This window comes from Elgaria multicarinata, chromosome 8, assembly GCF_023053635.1.
Source record: "Elgaria multicarinata webbii isolate HBS135686 ecotype San Diego chromosome 8, rElgMul1.1.pri, whole genome shotgun sequence".
Classification (NCBI taxonomy): domain Eukaryota; kingdom Metazoa; phylum Chordata; class Lepidosauria; order Squamata; family Anguidae; genus Elgaria; species Elgaria multicarinata.
Window position 1 is genome coordinate 115,137,605 of NC_086178.1, and position 27,854 is coordinate 115,165,458.

At 43.9% G+C, this 27,854-nt stretch overlaps 1 protein-coding gene across 2 annotated transcripts in view; it reads left to right on the plus strand.

Annotated features, from left to right (window-relative positions):
• NOLC1 (nucleolar and coiled-body phosphoprotein 1) overlaps nucleotides 1–27,554 on the plus strand; it is a 43,501-nt gene extending 15,947 nt beyond the window's left edge. Inside the window, exons 7-14 of one of the 2 annotated variants that reach the window (XM_063133216.1) lie at nucleotides 7,673–7,817; nucleotides 10,311–10,448; nucleotides 19,381–19,470; nucleotides 21,617–21,733; nucleotides 24,169–24,705; nucleotides 25,580–25,686; nucleotides 25,880–25,960; nucleotides 26,098–27,554. In XM_063133216.1, the coding sequence (XP_062989286.1) occupies nucleotides 7,673–7,817; nucleotides 10,311–10,448; nucleotides 19,381–19,470; nucleotides 21,617–21,733; nucleotides 24,169–24,705; nucleotides 25,580–25,686; nucleotides 25,880–25,960; nucleotides 26,098–26,256 (1,374 nt within the window). In that variant the 3' untranslated portion in view covers nucleotides 26,257–27,554. The remainder of the gene's footprint in view (nucleotides 1–7,672; nucleotides 7,818–10,310; nucleotides 10,449–19,380; nucleotides 19,471–21,616; nucleotides 21,734–24,168; nucleotides 24,706–25,579; nucleotides 25,687–25,879; nucleotides 25,961–26,097) is intronic. The other variant, XM_063133217.1, reaches the window with a different exon arrangement.
• The last annotated feature ends 300 nt before the right edge of the window (nucleotides 27,555–27,854 follow it).

The following is a 27,854-nucleotide window of genomic DNA, read 5'->3' on the forward strand; positions in this document are numbered from 1 at the left end:
GCCTGCAAACTCAAGAGCTGTACTGACCCTGTTGGTACCTCCCTCTTCTCCAGGTTGGTGTGAGGAAGGCATCCCACAATGGTTAACTCCCCCTATCGCCCAGGAAAAGCAGGGACTCACATGACTGAGTTTTAAGCCCTCTATTGGTCTGAAGCTCCTCCTAGCCAGTTCGTCCCTGCTTTTCGCCCAGGACAGAGCTACTTCTCATCTCCTCCTATCTCAAGCCTATTCTTATCTCTATTTCTAACACTTTTTAAACTTCTTACCTCTTTGACTTTCTTTCTTATAACCAGGCTTTATTTTTTCATCCTCTCTTACCAAAAAACAAACAAACAAAAAACCTTTTCTGCTTCTTTTTCTCTGCCACTTGCCTATCATTCTCTATGACCCCTTTCGAACCATTTCGAAGCGAGTCTCCCAGCCACGGAGGATCAAAGAGATCACCAGGCCAAGGCCCCTCGCTGAGTCTCTTACACACCAGGAATGGTGCGATCCCGGCCTCAAAAGATGCGGCCGAGACTGAGGGAGTCGGGGGTTCAGCACGCCACCCTTTCCACTCAGAACAAGAGGAGGAAGCAACGGAGCAGCTAGATCAAATCCATTTTTTCTCCCCCACGTGGATGTTTCCTGCCAAACAAAGTGGGGGGCCATTTTGAGTTGCAGTTTCGATTCCAACTCGCAAAGGGAAGCCCCTCCTCCTTCCACCTCCTCCATTGCTCAGACACAGAATAATGAGATAGCCCCAACGCCTATCCTAAGCATGGCTCAAATAGATAAATCTGTTTTAGCACAAATCACTAAGGCAGTACTGGATAATCTGTCTGACCATTTGTTAGACAAGCAAACCTTGAGATCAAGCCATTCTGCAAAATGCACCAGAAGCTTGCACACTTCTGAGTCTTCCTCCTCTCCTCCTCCACAATTAGAAAACAAAAATAAAAACAATGATAAAACAAAAACCAAAAATAAGGCTTTCAGGTCAAAACAGCCCAATTCTTCCCATAGTCTGCACTCATCAGCAGGCTCTGGGGACGACTCTCCAGACCCACACTCCATAGCCAAAGGTCGCTCTAACAAATCCAAGACCCCCTTGGCTGAGCCCCACCATGACAGTGATTCCTCCATAATGTCACTGCAGGAGTTCTTTTCAGAAGGAGAGGAGGGTGGATGGTCAGACATAGAAATTACAGACCATATCTCGGCTGATCGATTCTTTAACAAAGAGGATTTTTTACCTTTATTGTCCAAAGCAATTGTCTCTCTAGCTAGTGAGCCAGTACAACCCGACAAACAGCAATCTTTATCTGAGGGGCAGCGATGTTTCCAGAACCCAAGCCAACCACCAGAGAGGTACCTTTTCCCATTTCCTTTAATAAATTAATGAAGGAGGAGTGGAAATCTCCCCTCCAGGGAAAAAAAGGGAGTCAGTACAGTGCAGAGGTTTTATACTCTTCCTCACAATGTGATGGAAGAATTAAAAATTCCATTAGTGGATGCCCCTGTGGCGGCCTTGCTCTCAGGTGCTGTATTGCCAAAAGATGGTGACTTTCCCCTAAAAGACCACAGGGAAAGAAGATCAGATACAGCTTTAAAAAAGGCACATGAAGCTTCAGCATTAGCTTTAAGGGCCTCAGCAATATCATCTTTTTTTGCTAGAGCTTCCATCTTATGGGTGGAAGACATAATAAACAATAAGGAATTAGATCAGCCTACTTTATACAGAGGACTGCTCAAACTCTCTAAATCTTTTGCCTTCCTGGCTGATGCTACACAAGATGCGCTTCAGTTTTCAGCCCGCTCCATAGCAGCTGCTAATGTGGCCAGACGTTCCATTTGGCTTAAGCACTGGAATGCTGATCTTCCCTCAAGGGGAAATCTTGCGACTGTACCTTTCACAGGTGCACACCTTTTTGGAGAAGAGGCCTTAAAAGATGTCCTCATAGAGACTAAGCATAAGAAAAAAGTTATGCCTTCATCCTTCCGGCGAGAAGATAAAAAACTCATCCGGTCTTATACATCCTTTCGCCCATTCCGGACCACTAACCAATCTTCCTTTCGATCCAAAAGCTACAGGTTTCCTAAACCAGCATGGTCCAGATCCCGCTTTCAGCCCAGAAGCGCCAACTCCTCTAGCGCTTCTACCAAACCCCCTTCTACTTTCCAGACCTCAAGGTCTGGACGACAGCAGTTCTGACGCCAGGGAACCCTTCATCGGGGGGAGACTTCAACATTTCCTCCCAGCATGGGAACAATCCACAGACGATCGCTGGGTCCTGGACACCATCTCCCATGGTTATCTCATAGAGTTTTGGAAAAAACCTCCCCCTTGGTTCATCCCATCCCTCACATCACAATCCGCCACCAAGAATCACATCATATCTACCGCCATACAGCATCTACTTCAAATAGGAGCGATAGAACCAGTACCATCCATAGAAAAATACTAAGGTATTTATTCCATCTTATTTCTAGTAGCCAAAAAGGGCAAAGGCTGGAGACCAATTCTGGACCTCAAGCATCTGAACAGGTTTGTCAAATATCGAAAATTCCGTATGGAGACATTGCAAACCATCAAAGAAGCCCTTCACAAAGCAGAATATTTGACTTCCATAGACCTCACAGAGGCATATCTGCATATTCCCATCTCACTACCTCACAGAAAATTCCTACGCTTCACGTACCAGAACTATCATTACCAGTACAAAGCACTTCCATTTGGCCTATCCTCGGCACCCCGCATCTTCACCAAGATCATGGTGACACTAATAGCTCATCTCCGGCTAAAGGGCGTGCATATTTATCCATATTTGTACGACCTTCTTATCTGTTCTGTTTCCAGTCAGAAAGCCTCGCAGGATCTACAGACAACTGTCGAGTGCCTAGAAAGACACGGCTTTGTCATAAACAGAAAAAAGAACCATCTCACACCCACCCAGGTCCTCCCTCATCTAGGAGCACTCATCGACACCTCCAAGGGTTTAATATTCCTCTCCCCAGAGAAGAATAGTCAAGCTTCAGGACCGCTAAAGGGCAATTCATCGGCAAAGAATAACCAACTTAATAGATGCTGCGCATCTTCTGGGTTTAATGATCTCATGCCTCGGCATTCTCCCATGGGCCAGGCTGCATTCTCGCCCCCTTCAGTGGTTCCTATTACCCTTCCAAGCTCAAATAGCAAGGAGGGATCGCCTCCCAATACTTCTCCCTTTGCACGTCAGAGACTCCCTCATGTGGTGGCAAGACCTCCAAAATCTGCAGGTGGGCAGCCCCTTCCAGGAGCCTCAGAGGATCTTACTGACAACAGATGCCAGCCTCGAAGGGTGGGGAGCCCACTGCAACTCTCTCCTGGCCCAAGGAAAATGGAATGCAGAGGAAAAATGCCACAGCATCAACTGGCTGGAGCTCAGGGCAGTACACCTGGGTCTAAAAGCATTCTCACGCCATCTGCAACATTCTCATGTCCTAGTCAGAACGGACAACACAACAACACGAGCCCACATAACACGTCAAGGGGGTTCCAAATCCTTCTCCCTACACCTGGAGGCCCAGAGCATGCTATTATGGGCCGAACAGAACTTAGCCTCCATATCAGCCCAACACATCAAAGGGACCCTGAACCATACAGCAGACTATCTGAGTCGGCAACAAATAGACCCAGGGGAATGGAGCCTACATCCAGCAGTCTTCCAGAGAATCATACACCATTTCGGCCCTCTAACGCTGGACCTGTTTGCATCCAGGCACAACCACAAGCTGCCAAGATTTCTCTCCAGATTCCAGTCTTACGGAGCCGAAGGGATAGATGCACTATATATCAACTGGCCGAAAGAGAGGCTCTACGCATTCCCTCCAATTCCCCTCTTAGCCAGAGTTCTACAAAAAATCAGAAAGGAACAAGCCACTGTAGTCCTAGTAGCCCCCTTCTGGCCCCGACGCCCCTGGTTCTCCGAGATTCTAGCCCTAGCAGTGCAAGGTCCATGGTTCCTGCCCCAGATCTCAGATCTCTTGTCTCACGGACCAGTACTGCACCCAGACCCAAATTGGCTCAAGCTAGCCGCCTGGCTGCTGAGAGGTCCATCTACTTAACTCTGGGTTATTCTGAGGATGTCATATCCACCCTGCTGGCATCCCGCAAGGACTCCACCACCAGAATTTACGAAACAACCTGGAAGTCCTGCAGGTGGAGTGAAAGGGAGAAGCTTATTCCACGGGCAACAGGTGTCAAGGAACTCCTAGCCTCCAACAAGGCCTTCAGATGGGTTTAAAACCGGGTACCCTGCGCAGGCAAACGTCAGCCCTGTCATCAGTCCTTTCCAGGCCTGGTAGGCAGCCACTAAGTTCACACCCTCACATCAAAAGATTCCTCCGTGGAGCAGCACTCAAGAGTCCTCCCATTGTCCATAGGTTTCCTTCCTGGAGCCTACATGTTGTACTTTCTGCATTGACTAAACCTCCCTTCGAACCAATTGCCTCTATCCCACTACGCATTTTGTCACAAAAAGTTCTTTTCCTTGTGGCCATAACATCTGCTCGCAGAATCTCAGAGTTATCTGCCATCTCAATCAGAAAAGGCCTCATCACCTTCCATAAGGATTCTGTCGTCCTTCGAACAGACCCGACCTTTATCCCTAAGGTCAACATGCTATTCCATAGGTCACAGGAGCTTATTCTGCCATCTTTCTGTCCTAACCCTTCTCATCCACAGGAGAAGGCCTGGCACAAGCTGGATGTCCGCAGAGCCATTAAAGTTTACATAAAAAGGACAGAGTCCTTTCGAAAATCTGATTCCCTGTTTGTTTCCTTTCACCCTGTGGCTATGGGCAAGAAGGTTACCAGATCTACCCTAGCTAGGTGGTTAAAAGCATGTATTTTTTCGGCCTATGAGGCCTCATGCCTCCCCAAGCCATTAGGAGTCACAGCTCACTCCACTAGAGCAGCAGCCACATCAGCTGCCTTAAATACTAATGTCCCTCTGGCAGAAATCTGCAAGGCGGCCACCTGGACAAGTCCTAATTCCTTCATAAGACATTATAAAATAGACACATATGCCTCAGCGGATGCCTCCTTTGGCAGGAGAGTCCTCCAGCAGGTTGTAGGACTACAATAGACTCAGCTTAAGATTTTCCCACCCAGATAAGGGGTTTTAGCTTTTGCATATCCCATTGTGGGATGTCTTCCTCACACCAACCTGGAGAACGGAACATTGGTACTTACCGAGAAGGTTCCTTTTGGGTTGGTGTGCGGAAGGCATCCCAACCACACCCTGAAACACCACCGAGTCTATCAGGCCACTTGTCTCTGCAATTAGCCGTCCAGACCTTTTCCTAAGGATCCTCAAAGTTTGTACTCTCAGATTGATTTCTAAGTACTTACTAATAAGTTATTTGTTCCTCTGTGGTTCTTCCTTACCTATGATACAAAGAGATGCTTCCTTTCTCAATTTCTGAGCTTTAGCCATGGACGGAACTGGCTAGGAGGAGCTTCAGACCAATAGAGGGCTTAAAACTCAGTCATGTGAGTCCCTGCTTTTCCTGGGCGATAGGGGGAGTTAACCATTGTGGGATGCCTTCCGCACACCAACCCAGAAGGAACCTTCTCGGTAAGTACCAGTGTTCCGTTCTGGCTACATAAGAAATAGAAGGAATGATAAATTATCTTTTATAATAGAAATAAATTTAGCTGCAGATTCCATGTGATTCCAAGTGATTCTATGGTTAGAAATAGTTAGAAAAGCAAGGCGAAAAAGGTAATATAATGCTGACATACCATCATTCTCTTTCCTCATTCTCCAGGCTTTATTATTATTAGGGTTAGGGTTATCCTGACTTTTGCCCAATACTGGGCCTCAAGATGGCCAAGGTTTTGATGGTCTTGAAATGCAAAAAAAAAAAAAAAAAAATCAGGGAGATGGCCAAGTGGGAAATGTTATGGTGGTGACTTCAGCTCTATATGTGATTAATGAGCATGCCTTAGAAATTTCAGTCATGGAACTGACAAGAGGAGAGGGGACCCTGGGTTAATGCTCAGGATCTATTTAGCTGCCTGGAAACCCTTTACCAAGTTCAGCTGGTAAACCCTTTACCAAGTTCAGCAGTTTAAGCAACAGTGTTCATGCATCTGCTTGGAGTGGTCTCAGTTGGTTTCAGGCTATAATCCTGCATTCTGTCAGGATGAGTAAAGAGGGTCTTGACACTGTACTTTGAAACACATAGCACTTAGGTTGCAGAAGCACTTCATTCTCAACAGTAGATAAATTTTCCCCTGTTGGTTAGGAAGGCAGGGATCATTTCACCAAGATTTTTGTCTCTAGGCTTCGTACCATTTGACATGTCCCCAGTTCTCTCCTTCCCCAGAACAAAGCTCTCATATTCAGCTTCTCTCTTAGGTTTTACTCTTGGCTGTTTTGATTCACTTATCCTCTCTTGATGTATATTTTCTGTCAAAAAAATTTAAATTTCTCTGTGCTTTTTTTTTTAAACTCCTCTGTTTCTCTTTACTGTTGTCTCACTGCTCTTCCCCTGCTGAAGATCAATGTTTTGAGACAGAGACACTCAATACAGACATGCAGATTCTACGCTAAGGAGAATACCTCTCCTGTGTAACCCGTTGGAGACCAATTTGCATATCCCCATAATCCTCCAGCATAGTAAATATCTAAGGTGAACTTCTCAGCAGAATCATTACCAACACAGTACCTCTCCCCATTTGATCTGATATTTGTTCTGAGGGTCTTCTCAAAGCTGATAATTTCAGTAGTGGTTCACCTTAACCTTCAGGGTGGCCGGGTAAGAAATAAATTGTTGTTGTTGTTGTTGTTGTTATTATTATACCTAGGTGACCTGCTCGTTAGGTCCCCTTCCCTGTCCAAATATGGACAAGGCAATCAGGTTACTCTCGGGGTGGGTGGGTGGATCAAGCTTGCCCTTTAGTCCCTAAGCTCCTAATTCAAGTCCCAGTCCTGGCTTCTTCTTTTTCACATTTTATTTATTTATTATTGCATTCATATCCCACCTTTTTTCCTCCAAGGAACCCAAGGTGGCACACATAGTCCTCCTCGCCATTTTATCGTAACCACAATAACCCGGTGAGGTAGGTTGGGCTGAGAGTCTGTGACTGGCCCAAAGTCACCCAGTGGGTTTCCATAGCTGAGTGGGGACGAGAACCTGGATCTCCTGACTCTGGTCCAACACTCTAAGCACTACACCACACTGGCTCAACCCTTACACACCCACCACACCTTTTTCTCCAGGTTTTAGACAAGTTGTGCAGAGGCCATGGATGCCTTAAAATTCCCCTGACTTGAAGGGACTTTGGCATGCCTTTCCTAATACAGTCCAGAAAATCAGAGTAGAATCTGACTGATGTAGATATCAGACTGATGTAGAAATCCATCTGTTTATCTTTAAGGACCTAGGCATCTGCTTTCTGCAATAGTCTAACATGGCTATCACGCTAAACGCTGCTTGTTGGTGCCTTCCATGTCTCTGATTTGATAGTTGTGTTTGACTAGTCCATGGTTGAACAAGGAAAATTTTTAATGTACAGTGCCCAGAAATCCTCTTGAGACAAAGGTGGAGTATAGATTTTTAAAAGATAAATAGCTTTGAATGATTAATCCTTAAAAACTTAAACCTTAATTATGGTGGTGGGGCATCTATTTTCTTGTGATAAGAATAAGCTAAAGAAAGTGCCACAGTCCAAACCTGAAGGTGCTCGACTACTTCTGAATAAAGGCAAAACTGTGAACAAATGCAGCAGCAGTGAGGATTCTTCTGACAGTTCAGAACATGAAAAGCAAGCCCCAAAGACCAAGGCTGGTGAGTTCGTGAAATATATTGTCGCTCAAGCCATGAATTTGACTCCTTTTTGATTTAGATGGAGATCTAGAATTCTGTTCCTGAGAAACTTAAATTCTGCTGATGGAAAGCAGACTGAGTTACATTATACACTCTAGGACAGAAGTAGGCAAAAGGAAGATTTAGATCTATTGATTTCTGACTCACTAGTTGTAGCAGCTACCCTAAATTATACTTCTGAAATGACAATAGAGTAATTGGATGTTTGTATGGAGGGACTGTGTTCAGTTCCAGTTAGGGTTGTCACGACTGGCATGAGCACAGACCTGCCCCCTGAGCGCTCTACCTGGGTCTACCATGGGAATGCGTGCTTTCCAGAGCCTCCAGAAAGTGTGCAATTTCCCCGGACATTAGCGTGTCCGGGGGAATTTCTTACTTTACAGAGGCTCCGGAAAGCGTGCTTTCCCCTCTTCCTTTCCCCCACTGCTCCAATCGGGGCCTTAAAGTCCCTCTTAAACCAATGCTACCTTAAAGGCCCCCATTGGCAGAGGGGGACAAGAAAGCGTGCATTCTGGAGCCTCTGGAAAGTGCACATTTCCCCCCTCCACGCTAACGGTGGGCAGTTGCTGCTGTTTGCACAGGGGGTGGGGGTGGAAGAGTCTCGCACGGCTGGGCTCAGTGGAGCAGACCTCGCAGGGGGTGCAAGGGCTTGCAACTGAGCTCACCCATCCCTAGTTCCAGTATTCAAATTCCTGGGCACATAATTCTTTAATTCTAAGTGTGTGTCTTGTAGTTGGCTCCGGTTGGTGGATTTTGGGGTTCTAGTAAAAAAAAAAGAAGTAGTTTCTGCAAGCCTGAAATCTGCCCACCCCTAAATAAATAAAACCATAAATAAAATGGTTATGTATTCCAATATTTTAACAGTTAAAAGTAGTTGTGTTCTAATATTTTAACAATTGTCATTTTAATAAGGAAATTCTGTATTATGGGCTGTGAAAAAATGTGCACTTAACCTGGAAAAAGGAGAGGAAATAAGCTATGGAAGAGATTAAGTAGCTGTATGTACACATTGAGAGCTACGTGGATGAACACTCAGGCACTCTTATCACTTTCAAGCACTTCGCAGTAGTGGTCCACCTTTTAATTTTCCTCTTAACTATAAAGGCTAGAAATATGTTGCATCTTTATAAGAAAATACGCAATGATTGGGTTGAGATAACACAATAACAATGGTGGATTAAATAGTCAATGGTTGGTTATTTAACCCACTATGAGTTATCGTGTAGTGTGGAGGGAGTTTTTTAACCAATGGTTTTTTATTTGACTGAAATAACCAACACTGTGCAGAATTAGGTGTTTGAACCACCATGGGGTTTTGTGTTGTGTGGAAAGTACCGCTGATTATTTCTTCAGCCACCGTTACTTATTTCATCAGTCGCAAAGCAAGAGCAGCAGGACAGACTTTTGGCAGCAATGGCTGATGGGATTCTAGCGGGAGGACTGAGCGGGGAGAGGGCGGGGGTTAAGTGAGTGATGATCCTAATCCACACCGTGGTTGATTATTGTCATGTTGTGTGGAGAGTACCCCTTAGATAAACAACTGTCAGGTTGATTATTATCCCAGTGTTGACTATCGTGTTGTCTGAATGCAGCCAGTGTATTTTAGGAGAAGGGGCCATAGCTGATCAGTAGAGCACATGCTTTGCATACATAAGGTTCTAGGTTCAATCCTTGGCATCTCCAGGTAAGGCTGAGAAAGAATCTTGCCTGAAATTCTGGAGAACCGCTGCTTGACCGAGTAAATAATTGAGCAATGTGGATCAGTAATGTGAGTTGGATTAGGGGAGCTTCTTAGGTAAGTGATGTATTTAGACTTACTTGTGCATGAAAGCCTAGCAGTGCTGCCAGTAGTGCTAAAGTAAGGGGAAACACCATTTCAGAGACACTTTTTTCATAAAGATTAGAATAATGCAGCTAACTTCTAGGCTATTTATGCCTCATATTTTGCTGATGTATTGGTAGAAATTGGTAGAAATTGTCAATTTGCGACCAGTTGAGGCTTTTTAACAGTGGTGGCTTATTTACACTTCAACATATTTAAAAATGTGCAACCATGGCTACACTTCCTAACATGATTTTTCCAATAAAACCTGGTTAAAAGTTCATAACAAAGCATTCAGATTATGCCTGTGGAATAAAAATATTGTACTATATGTTGACTGTATAATTTTGAACACAGAATTTGTGATTAATATCTTGATGTAGAATTTACTTGGCTTAAAAATAAATCAATCCAAACCTTCATGGCTAGCCTTCTGAATTCTAAGTAATTTGTAAAATGCATTATTGACAAAAACAACCTACCAAGTGCCTTTTCTCTCTTATAGCTAAAGGGCGTAAAGAATACAAATGGCGAAGATTTGTATAACTTTATGTATCAGCTTTGTTCATATCTGTGTAGCCTTGGTTGCTGGCATATTTCATTCCTCCTGAACCTCTTTTGTCTCTTTACAGGCCAGTACAGTGCTGTGCCACCCCCTTTGTCCATAGAGTCAAGGAAAGGCAAAGCACAACATCCTGCTACAAAGGCTTGTAAAAAAAAGGCCGAGAACAATGACAAAAAGGAAAAAGTGTCCAAGAAGAAAACAGCAAGTATGTATCTTGAGGAGAGAATATCTATAGAAGTGACTTGATGTCCAAATTTGAAGGAATTCATGGAAGAGTGCAAGAATGTATGGTTCTCTTGTAAAACTGATGGATTTTTGGCAGGGAGTTTGGTGAGGGAGAGAGAACGTACCCTTCCTGTCTGTCTTCTAGAGGCAATCTTATGGTTTATTACTTCTGTCCAGAAAATGAGGGTAGGGGAGGGTGTCAACGTTATGTGTGCATGTGGGGTGTATATGTATATTCCAGAATTAACCTAACTTGTTTCAAGGGGGCAGATTCTTCAAGGAAAACTATTAGATATGTGGTTGAAGTTCTTCAAAGAAAGGCTTAGAGACTAACTTTATGGGCTTATAGAAACATAGAATAGCAGAGTTGGAAGGGGCCTACACGGCAATCGAGTCCAACCCCCTGCTCAATGCAGGAATCTACCCTAAAGCATCCCTGACAGATGGTTGTCCAGCTGCCTCTTGAAGACCTCTAGTGTGGGAGAGCCCACAACCTCACCAGGCAACTGATTCCATTGTCGTACTGCTCTAACAGTCAGGAAGTTTTTCCTAATGTCCAGCTGGAATCTGGCTTCCTTTAACTTGAGCCCCATTATTCTGTGTCCTGCACTCTGGGAGGATCGAGAAGAGATCCTGTCCCTCCTCTGTGTGACAACCTTTTAAGTATTTGAAGAGTGCTCTCATGTCTCCCCTCAATCTTCTCTTCTCCAGGCTAAACATGCCCAGTTCTTTCAGTCTCTCTTCATAGGGCTTTGTTTCCAGACCCCTTTGTTGCCCTCTTCTGAACACGCTCCAGCTTGTCTGCATCCTTCTTGAATTGTGGACCCCAGAACTGGATGCAATACTCTAGATGAGGCCTAACCAGGGCCGAATAGAGAGGAACCAGTACCTCATGTGAATGCCTGCATCATAGCTTTACAAGGTCCCAGATTCTTCTCTGGGTCAAATTTAAAATATGAACCAGAAGAGAATTCCTAGCTTCCCTGCCTGTCAAAGGCTTTGCACAGTCAAGAGAGAGATTTCTCCTGGCTGGGCAAAGCCTTTGTCAACCAGGATTCTTGGAAGCTACCAAGGGTCAGTCCTGTGTTTGGACTGCTTGTTTGTGCTCCAAAGTGCTTGCAAATGGCTATTGGGTGCCTTTTGCAGCCGGTCCCAAGCTGGAAAGCAGTCTATATAACCAAAGTGAGTCCCAGTCGGACTACCTTCTGCTGTCTTGTTTACCTTTGTCAGCTTCACGCAGCCAGTGAAATGGCAGCCATCCCAGTGCAACGTGGGGCAGTCTTGCACACTGAGATTGGAGCAATCACACATGCCCCAAGTGCTGGCTGCAAAAGGCAGTGATTAGTCTTTGTCAGCCAGGGATCATGGGGCCCACCTGTTCCCTGGCAGGTAAAGCTCATCACTAAAAACTATGAACATGTTATGTGGTACAGTTACAAATGGCAATAATTAATGCAGTAATTCCCAAACTGTATTGAGTCGCACTGAACTGCAAATATTCCACACAAAAATCTATTAACTGACCATATCTAAACATATCTGTAAGCAATTTACAATGAAAAATTAAAATATATCCTAGTACAAACAAACATTTATGTAAAATATTTCTAAAAATATTAAAACTAAATATGCAAAACACCTTTTTTTAAATTATCAGCTAAGAGAATCTGCCCACAGAAGAAGCTACCTGATCATCTCTGTAAGCAGCTTACAGTCATAGGAACATAAAAACTTGCTTAAAATAATAGTAACAAATGCATGAAGAACAGATGGAGCTAAAAACACTCCAGCCATTTGAGGATCAAGCAGCCAGACTGTGTCCAGAAATGCATGTGAACTAAATCAGGGTGTCAAACAGGTAAACCTCCCTTCTTCATCGTGGTCTCTGTGCATCACACCAATGGGCTCTGCGCCCACGCGGAGACCTCGTCCGGTAAACTTTTAAAGCTAACGGCGTTTCAGGTGGGGACCCCTCCCCCACAACCAAGGTCGCATGTACCAACGGTCCCCACCTTTCCCTCAGTCTCTCTTCAACCGCCATAGTGGTGACCTCTTGAGAGGAGACTTCTGAGTATTTAAAACAGTATATTGTATGTAGTTCGGTGTTTTTTTTAATTTAAATTATTCTAATTTTGTTTCAATTTCTTTTTTCCCCCCAATAAATTTCTTATCGCGATCATCCGATGGCTCTTAAGGAGTCGTTTAGAAATTGTATGAGTTGCAGGAGTAAATTGCCCCCTTCAGACAAACATACGCTTTGCCTCCTGTGTTTAGGGAGAGGGGCATAAAGTTGAATCTTGCTCGAACTGCCAGGCGTTTTCGAAACAAATGCGCCGTCACAGATCGGATCGGCTTAAGGCAATTCTGTGGAAACAGGCGCTGGAATCGATCGGAAATAACACTAAGCAAATGGCTAGTGAAACCGTGCCTCAGGAAGATCCCGTCACGCATGGATCTGAGTTAACAAGGGGAAATTCCCCAGAGCAAGTGAGCGTAATGGATGGTAATCCGCTAACGCCAGGCCATTCTCTTATTATATCAGCAGCGAAAAGGATTTCAAAGAAGGCCAAGTCATCTAAAAAATCTGGGGGTTCTGGAAAAGAACCTAAGAAAATGAAAAGATCTGGATCCAAAAGGCCGAGGGAGAAAAAGGCAGATGATCAAGCAATGTTGCGGCCAATCTCCGTATTGACGGGAATGGTCGATGCCGAGAGACCTGCCTTACAGGCAATCGAAACCGAGGCTATAATTGGCGAGAGGCAGTATTCCTCCTCGATGTTGATGCATGGAGAACCACCGATGAGATCTCCGGTTCAGGCTGGGCGGTCTCAGTTTGAACAGACTGAGCGAAGGCAGGCAATCTCTGCAAGTGAGGAAGATTTCAGAGAGATCTCTCCACATGACTATCGGCCACAACAGTTGTTAGGTGACCGGGATAGTAGAGAGAGACGTAGAGGATCGCCAGAGTCAAATTTTACGGCGTCCTCGAGAAGGTCTTACTCTATGTCATATTATCCGTGCAGGGAGCGATCAAGATCGCCTTATTATAGAGATAGACGTTATGAGTGGCGACATCCCTATTCTCCGTACCGTGCAGATTGGGAGAGATATAATGCTCCAAGAGATTATTATCATGGTCGGCATCGATATGACGACCAACAGAGATTGTCAGCGGCAACGATATCAAGACCTCCGCAGGAGGACGCACATTTTTTAGTACCACCGCCAATTACAATAAGGGCTTCGGCACCGCCAGCGCAATTAGTTGCCGACGTGGCAGTCGCTGCACCGAGAAATCCCTCGATACTGAGAGAGATTGAATTGCCTACTCGCCGGGAGACTGATAGGGTATCCCAGTCTGAAACGGTTTTGCGGGAGTTGATTCAACCTTCGGTAGGAACGGATCAACAGGAGAGGCAAATTATCCTGGAAAGGTCTCATGTGTCTGAGGGATATTTGTCGGACTCGACATCAACATCGTCATCAGGGCTTCTTGCCATGCCGTCACCAGATGCGCGTGTGGAGGTGCAGGAAGCAATTTCCCCTTCTGAGGACTTGGGTCAGTTTGCAGATCAAGTTTTGCAGATGACACAAGCCTTGGGTTTGTCCACGCAACAGGCGGCTGCCCCAGTTCAAGACCCAGTGTTTGATGCTGTAACGTTAGAGGCATACAGACCTGTAGCGATTCCAATGTTACCAGCCTTGCTGACAGTGATAAAGAGTTCATGGAAAACTCCATCTACAATGCCTCCAACATCAAAGAGGCTTGAGGGGTTGTATAGGATGCAGGAACAGGAGGCAGAATTTCTATTTCAGCATCCAGCACCAAATTCAATTGTAGTAGAGGCTGCAGTGGGGAAATCTCACTGGCAACATTCTGCTCCGGTTGATAAGGAGGGCAGAAGGTTAGATGTGTTAGGAAGGCGGCTGTATTCATCAGCGTCGATGGGTTTAAAGGTAGCAAACTACCAGGCTGCTATGTCAGGTTATCAACTGTTGTTGTGGGACAAGATGGGAACTTTAATTGATCATTTACCAGATGATAAGAAAAATATAGCAAGGGCACTCCAAAAGGAGGCTTTGAAGTTATCATGTCAACAAATTCACATGAGTCGACATCAAGTTGACTGCGATTCGAAGGTGTTAGCTGGATCGATAGCTTTGCACAGACATGCATGGCTAAGGTCAGCAGGATTGACTCAAGAAGCACGATCGTGCATTGAGGATTTATCGTTTGATGGACAAGGTTTATTTAATGCTAAGACTGATGAGGCATTAGATTCTATTCAGAAGGCACGTATTACAGCGCGTAAGATGGGATTTGTGCAATATCAGAATCAATATCAGGGAAAGCAGAAAAGATGGTACCGCAATCCTTCAACATATCAGTCATATAACCAGGGGGCACAAAATAAACAGAAACAGCCCTATAAAAAACCTTATCAGCAAAACAAGTTTAGAGGAAATCAGAGGAAGGACGACGCAGCAAATAAGAGGCGTTTTTGACATGCCCCAAATAACACAGCAAGTGTTTTTCAGGGACAGATTGCACAATTATATAAAAGCATGGACGGAAAAAACGAACGATTCTTGGGTGATATCGATCATCTCCCAAGGGTACAGAATAGAGTTGGAGACACACACCCTCCGCTCGGTATCGTGAAGATGACCATTCCTTCTGCCATTTTATTACAGGAAATCGAAACCCTCCTTCAGAAGGGGGCCATAGAAGCGGTGTTGCCGTGCCAGTTGAGCAGAGGTTATTTTTCAAGGTACTTCACGGTACCGAAAAAGGTTGGGGGGTTGAGACCGATTTTAGACCTTCGGGGGCTAAACGGTTATATCGTTCCAAAGAAATTCAGAATGATCTCATTGCAAACGATCACTCCACTGCTGTCGAAAGAAAGTTGGTTTGCATCCATAGATCTAAAGGACGCCTACTTTCATATAGCCATTGCACAAAACCACAGAAAATTTCTTTGATTTATGGTGGGCAATATGGCGTTCCAGTTTTGTGTCCTGCCCTTCGGGTTGGCAACAGCCCCAAGGGTGTTCACGAAGTGCATGGCGGTAGTTTGCGCCCATTTATGCCTGCAGGGGATAGAGATTTTCCTTTATATAGACGATTGGCTCCTGGTGGCTGCTACGGAGTCAAGTCTAAGAAAATCAGTAGAGACAACATGCATAGTTTTGGAAAGTTTAGGACTATTAATAAACGAAACAAAGTCAAAATTGCTTCCACAGCAGGAGATTACATTCATAGGGGCACGACTCGATGCCAAAGAGGGAAGATCATATCTACCCAGGGATCGATGTCGAACTTTAATGTTGTTAACAGTAGAGATCTTTCAGGCGGAAAAGGTGTCAGCATACAAGATTCAAAGATTGCTCGGCTTGATGTCGGCGACAACAGCAGTAGTAGAATATGCACGTCTCAAAATGAGGCCACTACAAATGTGGTTCATTCATTGCTTCGACATCGAAAGCAATGCACGGACGACTTACTTTCAGTTGCCAAGCGAAGTGAACCAATCACTGCGGTGGTGGATGATCGAGGAGAATTTATTGAAGGGAATTCCTTTTGCATGCCCTGCCCCTTCCGAAATCCTGACCACAGATGTGTCGATGTCAGGTTGGGGAGCCCATTGTGGAGAACTCAGGGCGCATGGGATGTGGAGTACACAGGAGAGAATGTGCCACATCAACTATTTGGAACTGAAAGCAGTAGAGAAGGCATTAAGAAGTTTCGAGACTCGTCTAAGTGCAAAGGTGATTCAAGTAGTGTCAGACAACACAACTGTTGTGGCATATCTGAACAAACAGGGAGGAACAAGATCCTATCTGTTACTGAAGTGGACAATTCAGGTCCTGGACTGGTGTGTCAACAGAGACATCAGGATTGTAGCTATTCATGTAGCCGGAACAAAAAATATAGTGGCGGACAGATTGAGCAGAATGACGACAGTTACCCACGAGTGGGAGATACATGCTACGGTGCTGACCACCTTGTTTACTCGATGGGGAGTACCAAAGTTGGACTTGTTTGCAACAGAAAGCAACAAGGTCTGCCAAATGTATTGCAGCAGAGCAGGGAGAGGAATGGGATCGCAAGGCGATGCCTTCCTCTTGGATTGGACAGGGGGTCTGATGTACATGTTTCCGTCTATTCTGCTAGTAACCAAAGTGTTGGCAAAGATATTGGGGGACAAGGCAGATTGCATTCTACTCACCCCATGGTGGCCGAGACAGCCGTGGATTGCGCCATTGATCAGGGTGTCCAAGGGGGAGTACATCAGACTGTCAATGTTCCCAACATTGCTAATGCAGTGTCAGGGGAGGATACAGCACCCAGAGCTTCATACTCTAGGTATGACAGCGTGGAGAATTCGCTGTTAGATTGGAGGAGTTTTCCATCTCCTGTACGGCGAATAATTGATGCTGCTCGCAAGCCATCCACTAAGAGAACTTATGAGGGAAAGTGGAAGATTTTTGAAAGGTTTGCACATGAGAATGCGTTTTTACCACAGAAGTGCACAATTGGACAACTTTTACTATTTCTAAATACACTTCATGACAGAGGTTTTAAACTGTCATCACTTCGTGGTTTTTTAGCGGCAATTTCTTCGTTTTGCCCAAGTTTTGAAGGTTATACCTTATTTTCTCATCCAGTTGTTAAGAAGTATTTGAAAGGTTTAAAAAAATTAACTATTTCAACAAGACCGTTTATACCTACATGGAGTTTGTCAGTTGTGTTGAAAGTTCTGGCAGCAAAGCCCTTTGAACCATTAGCCACTACTTCACTGCAATTGCTATCGTGGAAAGTGGCGTTTTTGGTTGCTATTACGTCAGCAAGAAGGGCAAGTGAGTTGTGCACTTTGAGAATAGCTCACCCGTATCTAATTTTTCATAAGGATAAGGTGGTTCTTCGTCCTGACTTGTCGTTTTTGCCTAAAGTGGTATCTGATTTTCACGTGAACCAAGATATTGTGTTGCCAACTTTTTTCCAGTCTCCAGCTACCCCAATGGAATGTATGTTACATACTTTGGATATAAGGAGAGCGCTAGCTTTCTATAAAGAAAGAACAAGTCCATTCCGCAAGTCAAATAAATTGTTTATTTGTTATGGTGGCCAGAGAAAGGGTCAGCAATTATCGACTCAGAGGTTTTCGAAATGGGTGACGCAGACAATTCAATTGTCATATCAAGTGGCTGGTTTGACTCTGTCTGAGCCGTTAAGGGCACATTCCACTAGGGCAGTAGCAACTTCGACAGCCTTTCAGAGAGGTGTTCCAATACCGGACCTCTGCAGGGCAGCGACGTGGTCGACGCCATCAACATTCATTCGTCATTATCATCTGGATGTTCGGGCGAAAGCTGATGCTGGGTTTGGAAGAGCGGTGCTTTCTTCAATATTCCAATGAGACACCTACCCTCCACCAGTGAGTAAGCTTGCTATTCGCCCATTGGTGTAATGCACAGAGACCACGATGAAGAAGAACAGGTTGCTTACCTGTAACTGTGGTTCTTCGAGTGGTCATCTGTGCAGTCACACAACCCTCCCTCCATCCCCTCTTCGGTGGCTTATTATGATACCGGAGAAGGAAGAGGGTGTACCTTTCGTACCTTGAGGACTATGGCGGTCTTCGAGGACTGAGGGGAAGGTGGGGACCGTTGGTACATGTAATCTTGGTTGTGGGGGAGGGGTCCCCACCTGAAACGCCGTTAGCTTTAGAAGTTTACTGGACGAGGTCTCCGCGCGGGTGCAGAGCCCATTGGTGTGACTGCACAGATGACCACTCAAAGAACCACAGTTACACGTAAGCAACCTGTTCTTCCCTAGATAAAAGTGCCATCATTGTCTGTTTGCCTTCTGGATTTAGCTTTAGTTTCTTCAGACACTATGCCCTGGTTCAGACAACACACTAAACCATGCTGCTTAACCACAAAATAGTTAATGGAATGCATTCCGTTAACCATTTTGTGGTTAAGCAGCATGGTTTAGTGTGTTGTCTGAACGGGGCCTACTTCACATTTAAAGTTGCAGATTCTGGATAAGCAGCAAATACACTCCATGTCTCTGTACCTTGAGGCATCCCACAGGATAAATATCATGATTCAACAGAAAATTCTCAGTGCCATCTTCTGTTACCCCTTTCCCCTTCAGAAAGTAAAGCAGGAATGTAACCATTGCATTTAAGCACCTCAAATTCAACTTCGTTTAGGTGATACAGAAAGTTTTAGTGAAAGAAGACTTTTGCTGAGAGATCAGTATTCCCACTCTGTCTATATATCTTCCCATCACAGATTGACCACCAGAGTAACAAAAGTCATCAGTATGTTGCATATAACTGATAGAATATACCACTGGCCACAGGTCCCCTTTCAGGAACAAATCCAGCATGTTCATCCTGTGGCTTCAAGAAAAATGTGGTCCTATCCAGAACAGCACACCTTTCTCATCAAGATTGTACACCCCAGCATAATTATTTGATTTAGTAATGTGTTTCCACAGGTGATGTGACTTATGGTGGGTTGGTATGCTCAGAAATAAGAGCTGACTTGAGTTAACTATGCATGGCCTATGTATAGATACTTTATTCACTGCTTGGTGCATTTGAAGCTAGTTGCACATTTTCAGCTTTCTCAGCTTTTGAGTGGACTAACTATCAGCCTTAGGCTGCTGTGTATCTGTATATGCAACACTATCTGATTACAGCTTGGTAGTGCATTTAAATTTGGGTATGACCTGTTTGTTTTTTAATTTTTAATTATTTTTTTTAATTTTTGTGAACTGCCCAGAGAGCTCTGGCTATTGGTATAGAAATGTAATAAATAAATAAATTGTTAGCTTGGAATTATCATGATGCCCTTGAAAAGAAAGTGCAGTTGAAAGAATTTTATTTTTCTTATAGTTGAAGGACCTGTCGCTAAACAGCCACTTGCCTCCAAATCTGTTCCTGTTTCTACTCAAAAAGAAGAGACTAGTTCAGAGAGTGATTCAGGTGAGTGCTTTGTACACAAGCAAGCAAAGTCTCTGCATCCTTCATCATTGTGAGCTTTATTGAGGGAATGATTGGTCTTATGTAGCACAAGTAGTGAAACAGGAATATTTGCTGTTTGATATTACCTGTTGCTTGTTCTTGATCTAATTGATGCAGAATTATTTGCAAAGGGGGATGTCGAGTGCTAACAAAGATTGTAGCTTGATGATGGATTGCGTGTCCCTGCATTGTCTGAAGTTTGTGTCCTGAGGCAGCGTATCTGTAAGAATGCTGGGCGTGGGTGGATACTGTTAGTCAACTCTTTCAGTCTGTGTTCAGAGGCCAAGCTGTTTGTGGAAATGCCCCCTCCTTGTGCAAAGTGCCCTTTATTCAGAGTTCCCATCACCATGTTCACCTTTTTGTGCTCTAATTGTGCATAACATGAGGGTGCAGAAAGGACCCTGTATAACATGCCCTATTATCTGTCTTTTGTTCTCCCTGTTTGTGGGGTAGGGGTTGATAATATTCTGTGATTAGATGCAGAAATTGTCTGACTCATGCTTTGTAGCAGAGTGAGTGGAAGAGGGGTAGGGGTTTGCCTTCTCTCAATTTCAGTGGGTGATTTTGTCAGGGCTGGAAAATTTACCTACAGAGGGTTAAGCCCTGGAAGAAGAAGAAAAAACTGGACATTTGCACAATCTCTGGATACTCGATTCTCAACAGGTGTTACACATCATTACTGGACTGTAAAATGTCAAGGCCTCGTGACTCAACTGTTAATTGAATAATTGGCTGATGAAACTGGGTACAATAGAATCATAGAATAGCAGAGTTGGAAGGGGCCTACAAGGCCATCGAGTCCAACCCCCTGCTCAATGCAGGAATCCACCCTAAAGCATCCCTGACAGATGGTTGTCCAGCTGCCTTTATACCTTGTATAAAGATTTTGTACAGAAGACGTTATGCCTCAGTAAAACTCTACTGACGAAAAGCTATAAGTGTCGTGAGTATATTTTCTTGTCTGAGGGACAAGAGCTCAATATCCATACAGAGGAATCAAACGCTGGAGCTGCTGTGTTACTGCTTAAATCTCTGCTAAAGTCAATTCCTGACAGATTTCTGTTTTGGAGCCAGAATCGGGGGCTGAGGGAATAGAGGGCTGTTTGTATGTCTGCTCTTTATCTACTACATTCTTGTCTCTGCTCTGTTTGGGACCCTCTGACATAGTTACACCTCTGCCAGTGGAGATACACTAGTGCATCTTGAGAGATACTGGCATGGCAGGGCTCCTGCAGTATTCTGAAGCCCTCAGCTGGTGTATTTTAAGTATAGGATTAGTGCTACATCTATTTGTACTGGGAAAAAATCATTAACTGTTTTTGTTTATTTAATTGAAGAAGTTTGTATGCCTCCTTGGAGTATATTTCAACATATTTTAGTTTTATTTTGTTTGCCTTGTCCCTCTTCTGTAAAGGGCTTACATGTAAGCCACAACCTGTAAGCCACAACCGTAGCAAAGTAATAATGAAAAGACAAAATGACATTCTAGACAGCTTGCCATTTTCCTCGCCTCCCTTGGGAAGAGGGCTACATGACATAACATTTGAGAACATGGTTTTCTGCCCTTAATAGAACTGGAAAGGTGGAGGCAGAGATTTCTCTGCATGCTGTTCTGCTCACTTAAGCACAATTGCTACTTGCTCCAAACAAGCTGATGAGCAGCTAACTGAAAAAACTTTTTTTATGACACCAAAGTATACACTGTTTAAGATGTTAAGCTATACATGGTGGTTGTTTAAGTTTTACCCTTTTTCTGAAACTGGATCTTTTTGCTTAGTATCATTCATGGAAAGGTTCGTTGTCATATTGATGTAGGTTTGGATCCAAAGTTTGTGTGAGCAAGAAGCAAGAATCTTTCCATTCCATACAAGATGCCAACACCCAATTTTGGTTCCTCTCTTTCACTGCAGCCACATAGCTTGTGCTGTTCAGGATGGTTCCCTACAGAGAGTCTTTGGTGGGAGGTCTGTAGAGGACAGGAAACTTTCCATTTACTCAACTTTTGATACTACTCTATGTCTTTTAAGTACAAAGCTTGCTAAGAAGCTAGTCTCTAATACGAGATTAAATATTCAACACTCATGAAGAATGCTTGTTTCTTGCATAGATTCTAGTTCTGAAGAAGACAAGGTGTTGGCCAAGCTCCCTGCTAAATCTGCTGCAGCAAAGGGTACTGCTAATCCAGCTCAATCAAAGAAAGTGGCCAGCTCCTCTGATAGCTCAGGTACTGGCAGTAACAAAGGAATGTTAATTCCATGTTGATGGTTCTCAGACTCTGGCCCGTGAGTTGAAATAATGTTCGGTCTTTGCCTACAGTCAGGAGCTCTGGAGTGAGTTCTGTACTAGCAAACAATTTACTAACATCCCTATTGATGCAAATCCATCCTATTTGCTTAATTCTGTTTGAAAGTTTTATTTTGGCTGCAGTTTATATTTCTCTTACTTGCTGCTCTGTACGTTGGGTGGACAACATGCAGCCTACCAAAGCAGTTTGTGTGGTCCTGCCATGGAAAACTGCTGCTGCCGCCGCCACCGTTCTATACAAATTCTACTGGGAAATGGCACGTGGGAAGCACACACCTGTAGAACCGGGTGCCCAACAGCCCTCATAACCCATCTAACATACGTTTTGCAGGCAGTTAGAGCCCAATTCTGCTGCGATTTCAGTGGCATGACCATTTCTGGCAGAGGGATGTAGGCACCAAAGGAACCCTCCAAAGTTGCCCACTCCTGCCCTAAGTGGAACTGTTGAAACTGAAACTTAAAAGTCTGGCCACTAAGTGAGCAACAGAATAGAATGAAAATGTCCCAAGGCCTGATTACTTGAAACCTGAAGGAGACAGGGATAAAGCAAAAGCTGTCCACATGCTCTCAGACGCCTCATTGACCCAGTTGGGATGAAAAGCTAAGCCACCGTGGTTAAACATTTGAGCTAAACATTATGGCTTAGTGTGACATGTGAACCATTCCTAACCATAGTGGTTACTATGGTTTAATGGTTTAAACACAGTCACTAACCATTTGTTGCAAAAGGGTTACTGGCCTAACCATGGCTTAGTGTGTTGTCTGAACAGCCCCTTTGTGATCTTGGTGGCTTGAAATTTGGTTTCTTTCTAAAAAGAACTTGGAATATTAGGGCAGGGTACAGCATAAGCAAAATGTCTGCGTCTTGCCATGCTGTAAATTTTCAGGGACTGGTCACAGTTACATGGATTCCTAGACAACACCCTTATACCCTTTAAGATAAGCAGAAGCCTACATGAGGAAAGTACTGAGCTTGATTTTCTACCACCTACATCATTTTGTAATTTTGTTACCCTATTGGCCTTACCAGAGAGTTTTTGGGAATGCTGTCATGATTAGTGGCTCAAATTTCTTTTTGAAAAGAATGGTTTTATGAACAATCATTCATCTTATCTATTCTCTGATTTTGTGACTACTAACTCATGCTTTTGTTAACCACAGAGGAGGTATATGTTGCTTAAAAACTTGTAGATGTTCTTGCAGCTCTTGCGAAATTATTCTGAAATAGGATTTTAGTCAGTAATTGTGTTTCTTGATTCAGATTGGGGTCCCAATGCAGTATCACTGCAAGTGTAAGGCCATGCTGAGGTTTCCCCTGTGCAAGTGAATAGAGTGATTTCTCTACTGATTAGCAGTGGGAAAGCCTGCCCTGCTGAAAAATGGCTGGGAGAGGATGGAAGATCACACACACACACACACACACTCCATGAAGGAACCATGGGGCCACAGGGTTTTTGGGAGGAAATGGATTCTCCATTCACTTGAATTAGTGTGGAGAGCTGCCTTGCTGAAAAACATCTCTGTGTGTGTGTCAGGGGTGGGTTTCGGTGATCCCATCCTCTGAAAAGGACCCCTGGGGCAATGGGCTCCTTGGTGGGGGATGGGCTTCTATGTCCTCTAGCTGCTTTTTGATATGGCAGCTTCCCTCTCCCCAGGCAAATGAATGGAAAACTCACTCTGTTGACTTGCATTGGGGGGGAGTGGGGAGAATGCTGTCTCTCTATCTTTCCTTCTCTCCCCCATCTGTCTTCCCTCTCCCCTCATTTTTCTCGGTATTCCTTTATGTGAGTGTGAGTGTGTGTGACCGCTATTCTCCCTTGACAGCCATTTTGTGACTAACCATACTTACATACAGCATCTATGCTGACAGGCTCAACGGGGTTGGGCAATCTGTTCAAAACATTAGAATATTGCAGTGTTTGATAACTGAGTAAAAGACTGACCATTATAAAATTGAGTTCTAGGTCATTCCAGTTCCTAATCAAAAATGAGACATGGATTTATCTCATGTGCCAATCTTTACAGATTACTAGCATGGGCAGGGACTCTAGAATTATTATTATTAATAATAATAATAATAATTTGTATCCTGCCTTTTGCCCAATACTAATTAATCTAGCACTTGACAGGTAGACATTCTTAATCTAATCCTCTCGTGAATTATTAGTGGGTTTTCCCCCTTTTTCTTCAATATCCAATATTTGGGCATAAAACTCTTGATATCCAGATTTGTAAATATACCTTCTTCACCAGTCTAAATTTGAACTGTGGAAATAGAGTGGACAGGGTTTACTTAGTGCTGGAGAAGTGGCTTTGTCAATGAAATTAAGTTTTTATTGGAAATTTCCACCCTAGATTCTGACAGTTCTGAGGACGAAGTTCCTGTGAAGTCTGCAGCTATACCAGCTACAAAAACAAAGAAAAAGCTTCCTGGAGTGGTGGTGAAGAAATTAGACGTCAGCCTTGAGGATAAGAGAGCTCCTAAAAAACCCAAAAGCTACAGGACTACCAAAACAAGCTCTAAATCCAGCATCCCTGCCTCCAAAGCAAGCAGTTCAGATTCGAGCAGTTCAAGTAGTGAAGAGGAACAGAGCAAGCCTGCCCTGAAGCCAGTGAACCAATTGACAAGGGGCAGCACTGTGGTGGTTGGCAAGCAAGCACCAGCTGACAGCAGCAGCAGCAGCAGCAGCTCTTCGGATAGCTCCAGTGATGAAGAGTGTAAAACGGGAGGCCTGGGAGTAAGTAAGAGAGTAAAAAACAGCAATTCTGAGAAAAAGAAACCAAAGGCTTCATCCACCCTTGTGGGCAAAACATCAGCATCAAAGAATCTAGCATCCAAAGCGGCTAGTGTTTCAGAGAGCAGCAGTTCTGAGGAAGGGGCCATGAATGGAGGTAGGTCACGAGTCGTAAGTATTGAATATAGTGCATGAACCAGTTCAGACATAACGCTATGGGCAGCCTGCCGTCAACACCCATCGAGACTGCTGCTTGGCACTGGAAACCGCTGGGGGAGTGTACACCAGTTGTTCAAGCTGTAATCAGCTGGGTAGTGAGAGGAGACGAATGATGGGACCTCACTGCACCAGGAGCAGGGTTTTAAACTTCCTCATTTCTGAATGCTGCTATGGGGGGCGGGGGGGGGGGGGCAGGAGGTGTGTATGAAAGAGGGGAGTGGGGAGCCCAGGTCCTGTCCACAGCTACATATGGTCCTTGGTGGTGAAAAGTTTGCCCATATTTGTGCTAAAACATTGTTTCGTGTTACAAGAATGAGCCTAGGCAAGCCTTGGCTCATGAGTGGAAGCTTTTGCTTTTTAAAACAACAACAACAACTCTGTCATTCATACTATGGTTACAAAGCTGGCTTGTTTCCACTAACCATAGTTAAGTTTTGTTTGGGTTTCAACTAACTAAGCTTTGATCTTGTACTTGTGCCAGAGGAAGAGAAGGGGAGGGAGGCTCATCCTCGTAACACTAAAACTTGGTTTAGTTTTACATGTGAACTAGTTCTGCCCATGAAGGAAGCCCCTCTCAGTTAATACTGTGTGTGAATTGTAGGCATTTTGTCTGCTATTGGACAGCCAAACCAGTCACTAAATTTGCACCTGGTGTAGTTCACAAGAAAGCATTTCCTATTTCTTCCCTGCCCCCAGCTGATTCACCTGGCTGCTATCTAGCCTGATAATGAATCCCTTTCCTAAAATCTATGTTAGTGTTGTGAGTGAAGTGTGATTGTGTTAGAATCTATTAACTCTGAAAAATGTGGCAGGTGTGATCAAGAAGAAGCGGAAAAGGGAAGAGGAGCAGGAGTTGGAGACGCCAGACTTCAAGAAGATGAAACCCAGAACTCCACACACATTCCCCAAGATGAAGCAGGTGAGTAATGAAGAAGGAGGATCTAATGGTGGTTTCCCCTCATAATGAGAGCATCAGAACCTTTGATTTCTGCCTTTGTTCATCTATCCTGAAGAACTTCAGAAAAATCTGATTTGTCCATCTCATCTTTGTGTTATTATGACAGCTACACAGGAAATACCAAAATACTAATTTACCAACAATTTTTCAACAGCAGAACTGTCCATTCCGCAGAGTAAGAGCAGAGGAGGTAGAAGTGGATGTGCGGGTAGCAAACAATTCATTTGATGCCAAGGTAGGAGGTGTATAAAGCTGTGCAAAATTTAACGTACTGTTCAGGAGTTGCTTGCTTAAGGGAGCCTGTGGCTCAGAAGCAAAACTTCTTTTCAGTAGCTGTTTAATGTTGATCACTGACTGTCTCATCTCTCCCAGAAAGGAGCTGCAGGTGACTGGGGTGAAAAAGCAAATGATGTTCTGAAATTTACAAAAGGCAAATCCTTCCGACATGAGAAGACAAAGAAGAAAAGGGGAAGCTACTGTGGTGGCACCATCTCGACACAGATAAACTCCATCAAATTTGACAGTGACTAAGTTTCAATTGTGCCTACAGGATCCTTGAACCATGTGAAAAGATAAAACATGCTGGATATCTCTTCTGCAAAGCAATGACTTCCATAACCCCCTTGTACATCGGAAGACAGTTACCAGTTTATGGTGCAGCTTTTGACAGATGTGTGATTATGCCCTTGGGGTCTCCCAGACCTTCTTGATTATGTACCATTTTATTTTAAATGGCAAGAGTTCGATTTTTGCATACCTGAAATACATGTGTTTTGGTTAAACACCACTTTTGGTTTTTCAACAAAGCTAACATTAGGTGTATATTGAAGGCAACATACAATCAATATTCCTCTCCTATTACACTATGCGTACTTGGCAGGGAATCAAACCTTACCTGCTTTTTAAAGGATGTCCCATTTTCTCACACACACCCCTTTAAAATTCCTTGTTGGAAGCATTTCAAGTAGAAAAAGCATCAGCTCGCATGGGGTTCCCCCCCTACAATCTTCTGACTATCCCAAATTTAGTTGTTTAATCAATTCTTTCCATAGATCAGACTTCAAAATATGTCTGTTGCCTTTCTGTCTTTCCAGACCAGACAATGAAACAGTTGCAAGGAGAAGTGCCATTCTTGTATCATTATGTTGGTCATCATTTGATGCAAAGAGAAGCAATAGGGGCCTTACAGAGTAGTTCCATAAACTGAGTGTCACTCACAGTAGCCTCTACATTATTTTGATATTATACAGTGGCTGTTTGAAACATGCTTGCAACTTGAGCCATGTTAATCGAAATTGATCTTGCTGCATTTGAGCCAGAGAAACCCAGCTGCCTCCCTTGGATTCCTTTCTGGCAAGTGAAACCTAGAGTCTTGACAGAATCCAGCTTGTTACAGGAAGCAAAAAGTACAACCTGGTAACAGAAGGTTAGGGGAGATGGAGAAGTGCTTGCAGGGATTTTTGTTTTACAAGGGGACACACTCAGTTGTTTTATTCCCCACCTGAAGTACAAAGTGGTACAATCCAGGAACTGATTTACTGTGCTTCGAGTTTCCTGTTGAAGTGTTTTATATTTTCCCTGTTTTCACTGTTATTCAAAATCCGTCCACAGTACATATTGGACCAGCATTATGAGGTTTATAAAAAGGTTATAAATTATCTACATGCCCAAACAGGCTGTCCTTTTCATAACCTTCATAAGCCTGTTGAGTGATAGTTCCAGGAGAATAGTACAAGGTACTGTCAAGATCTGACTTTAAAATTGTGTGGAGAGGTTTGGTGATTTTATCTGAATAGCAACTCTAGTATAATAAAAATGTTTTGTAAACATTGGTGGAGTTCTGTCCAGACTTAAAAGGTTGATTTGGGAGAAGTGGCTTAATGATAGTTTATTGATGGGAAATGGATGCAAAGAAAAACTTATATACCCCCTCTCAGATGAAAGCTCGAATTGCTCTGATTCCCCTGAAGCAACAGGCATCATCCCTGTGAATCACCCAGAGAGCTTCAGCTATTGGCCAGTATAGAAATGAAACACAGACCCTTAGATTTATCTGTCTGTCTGAGCAGGTGGTGCACCTTCCACCTCTCAGATGAGAACAGGTAGCAGACCAAACTTTCCAGGGTTTT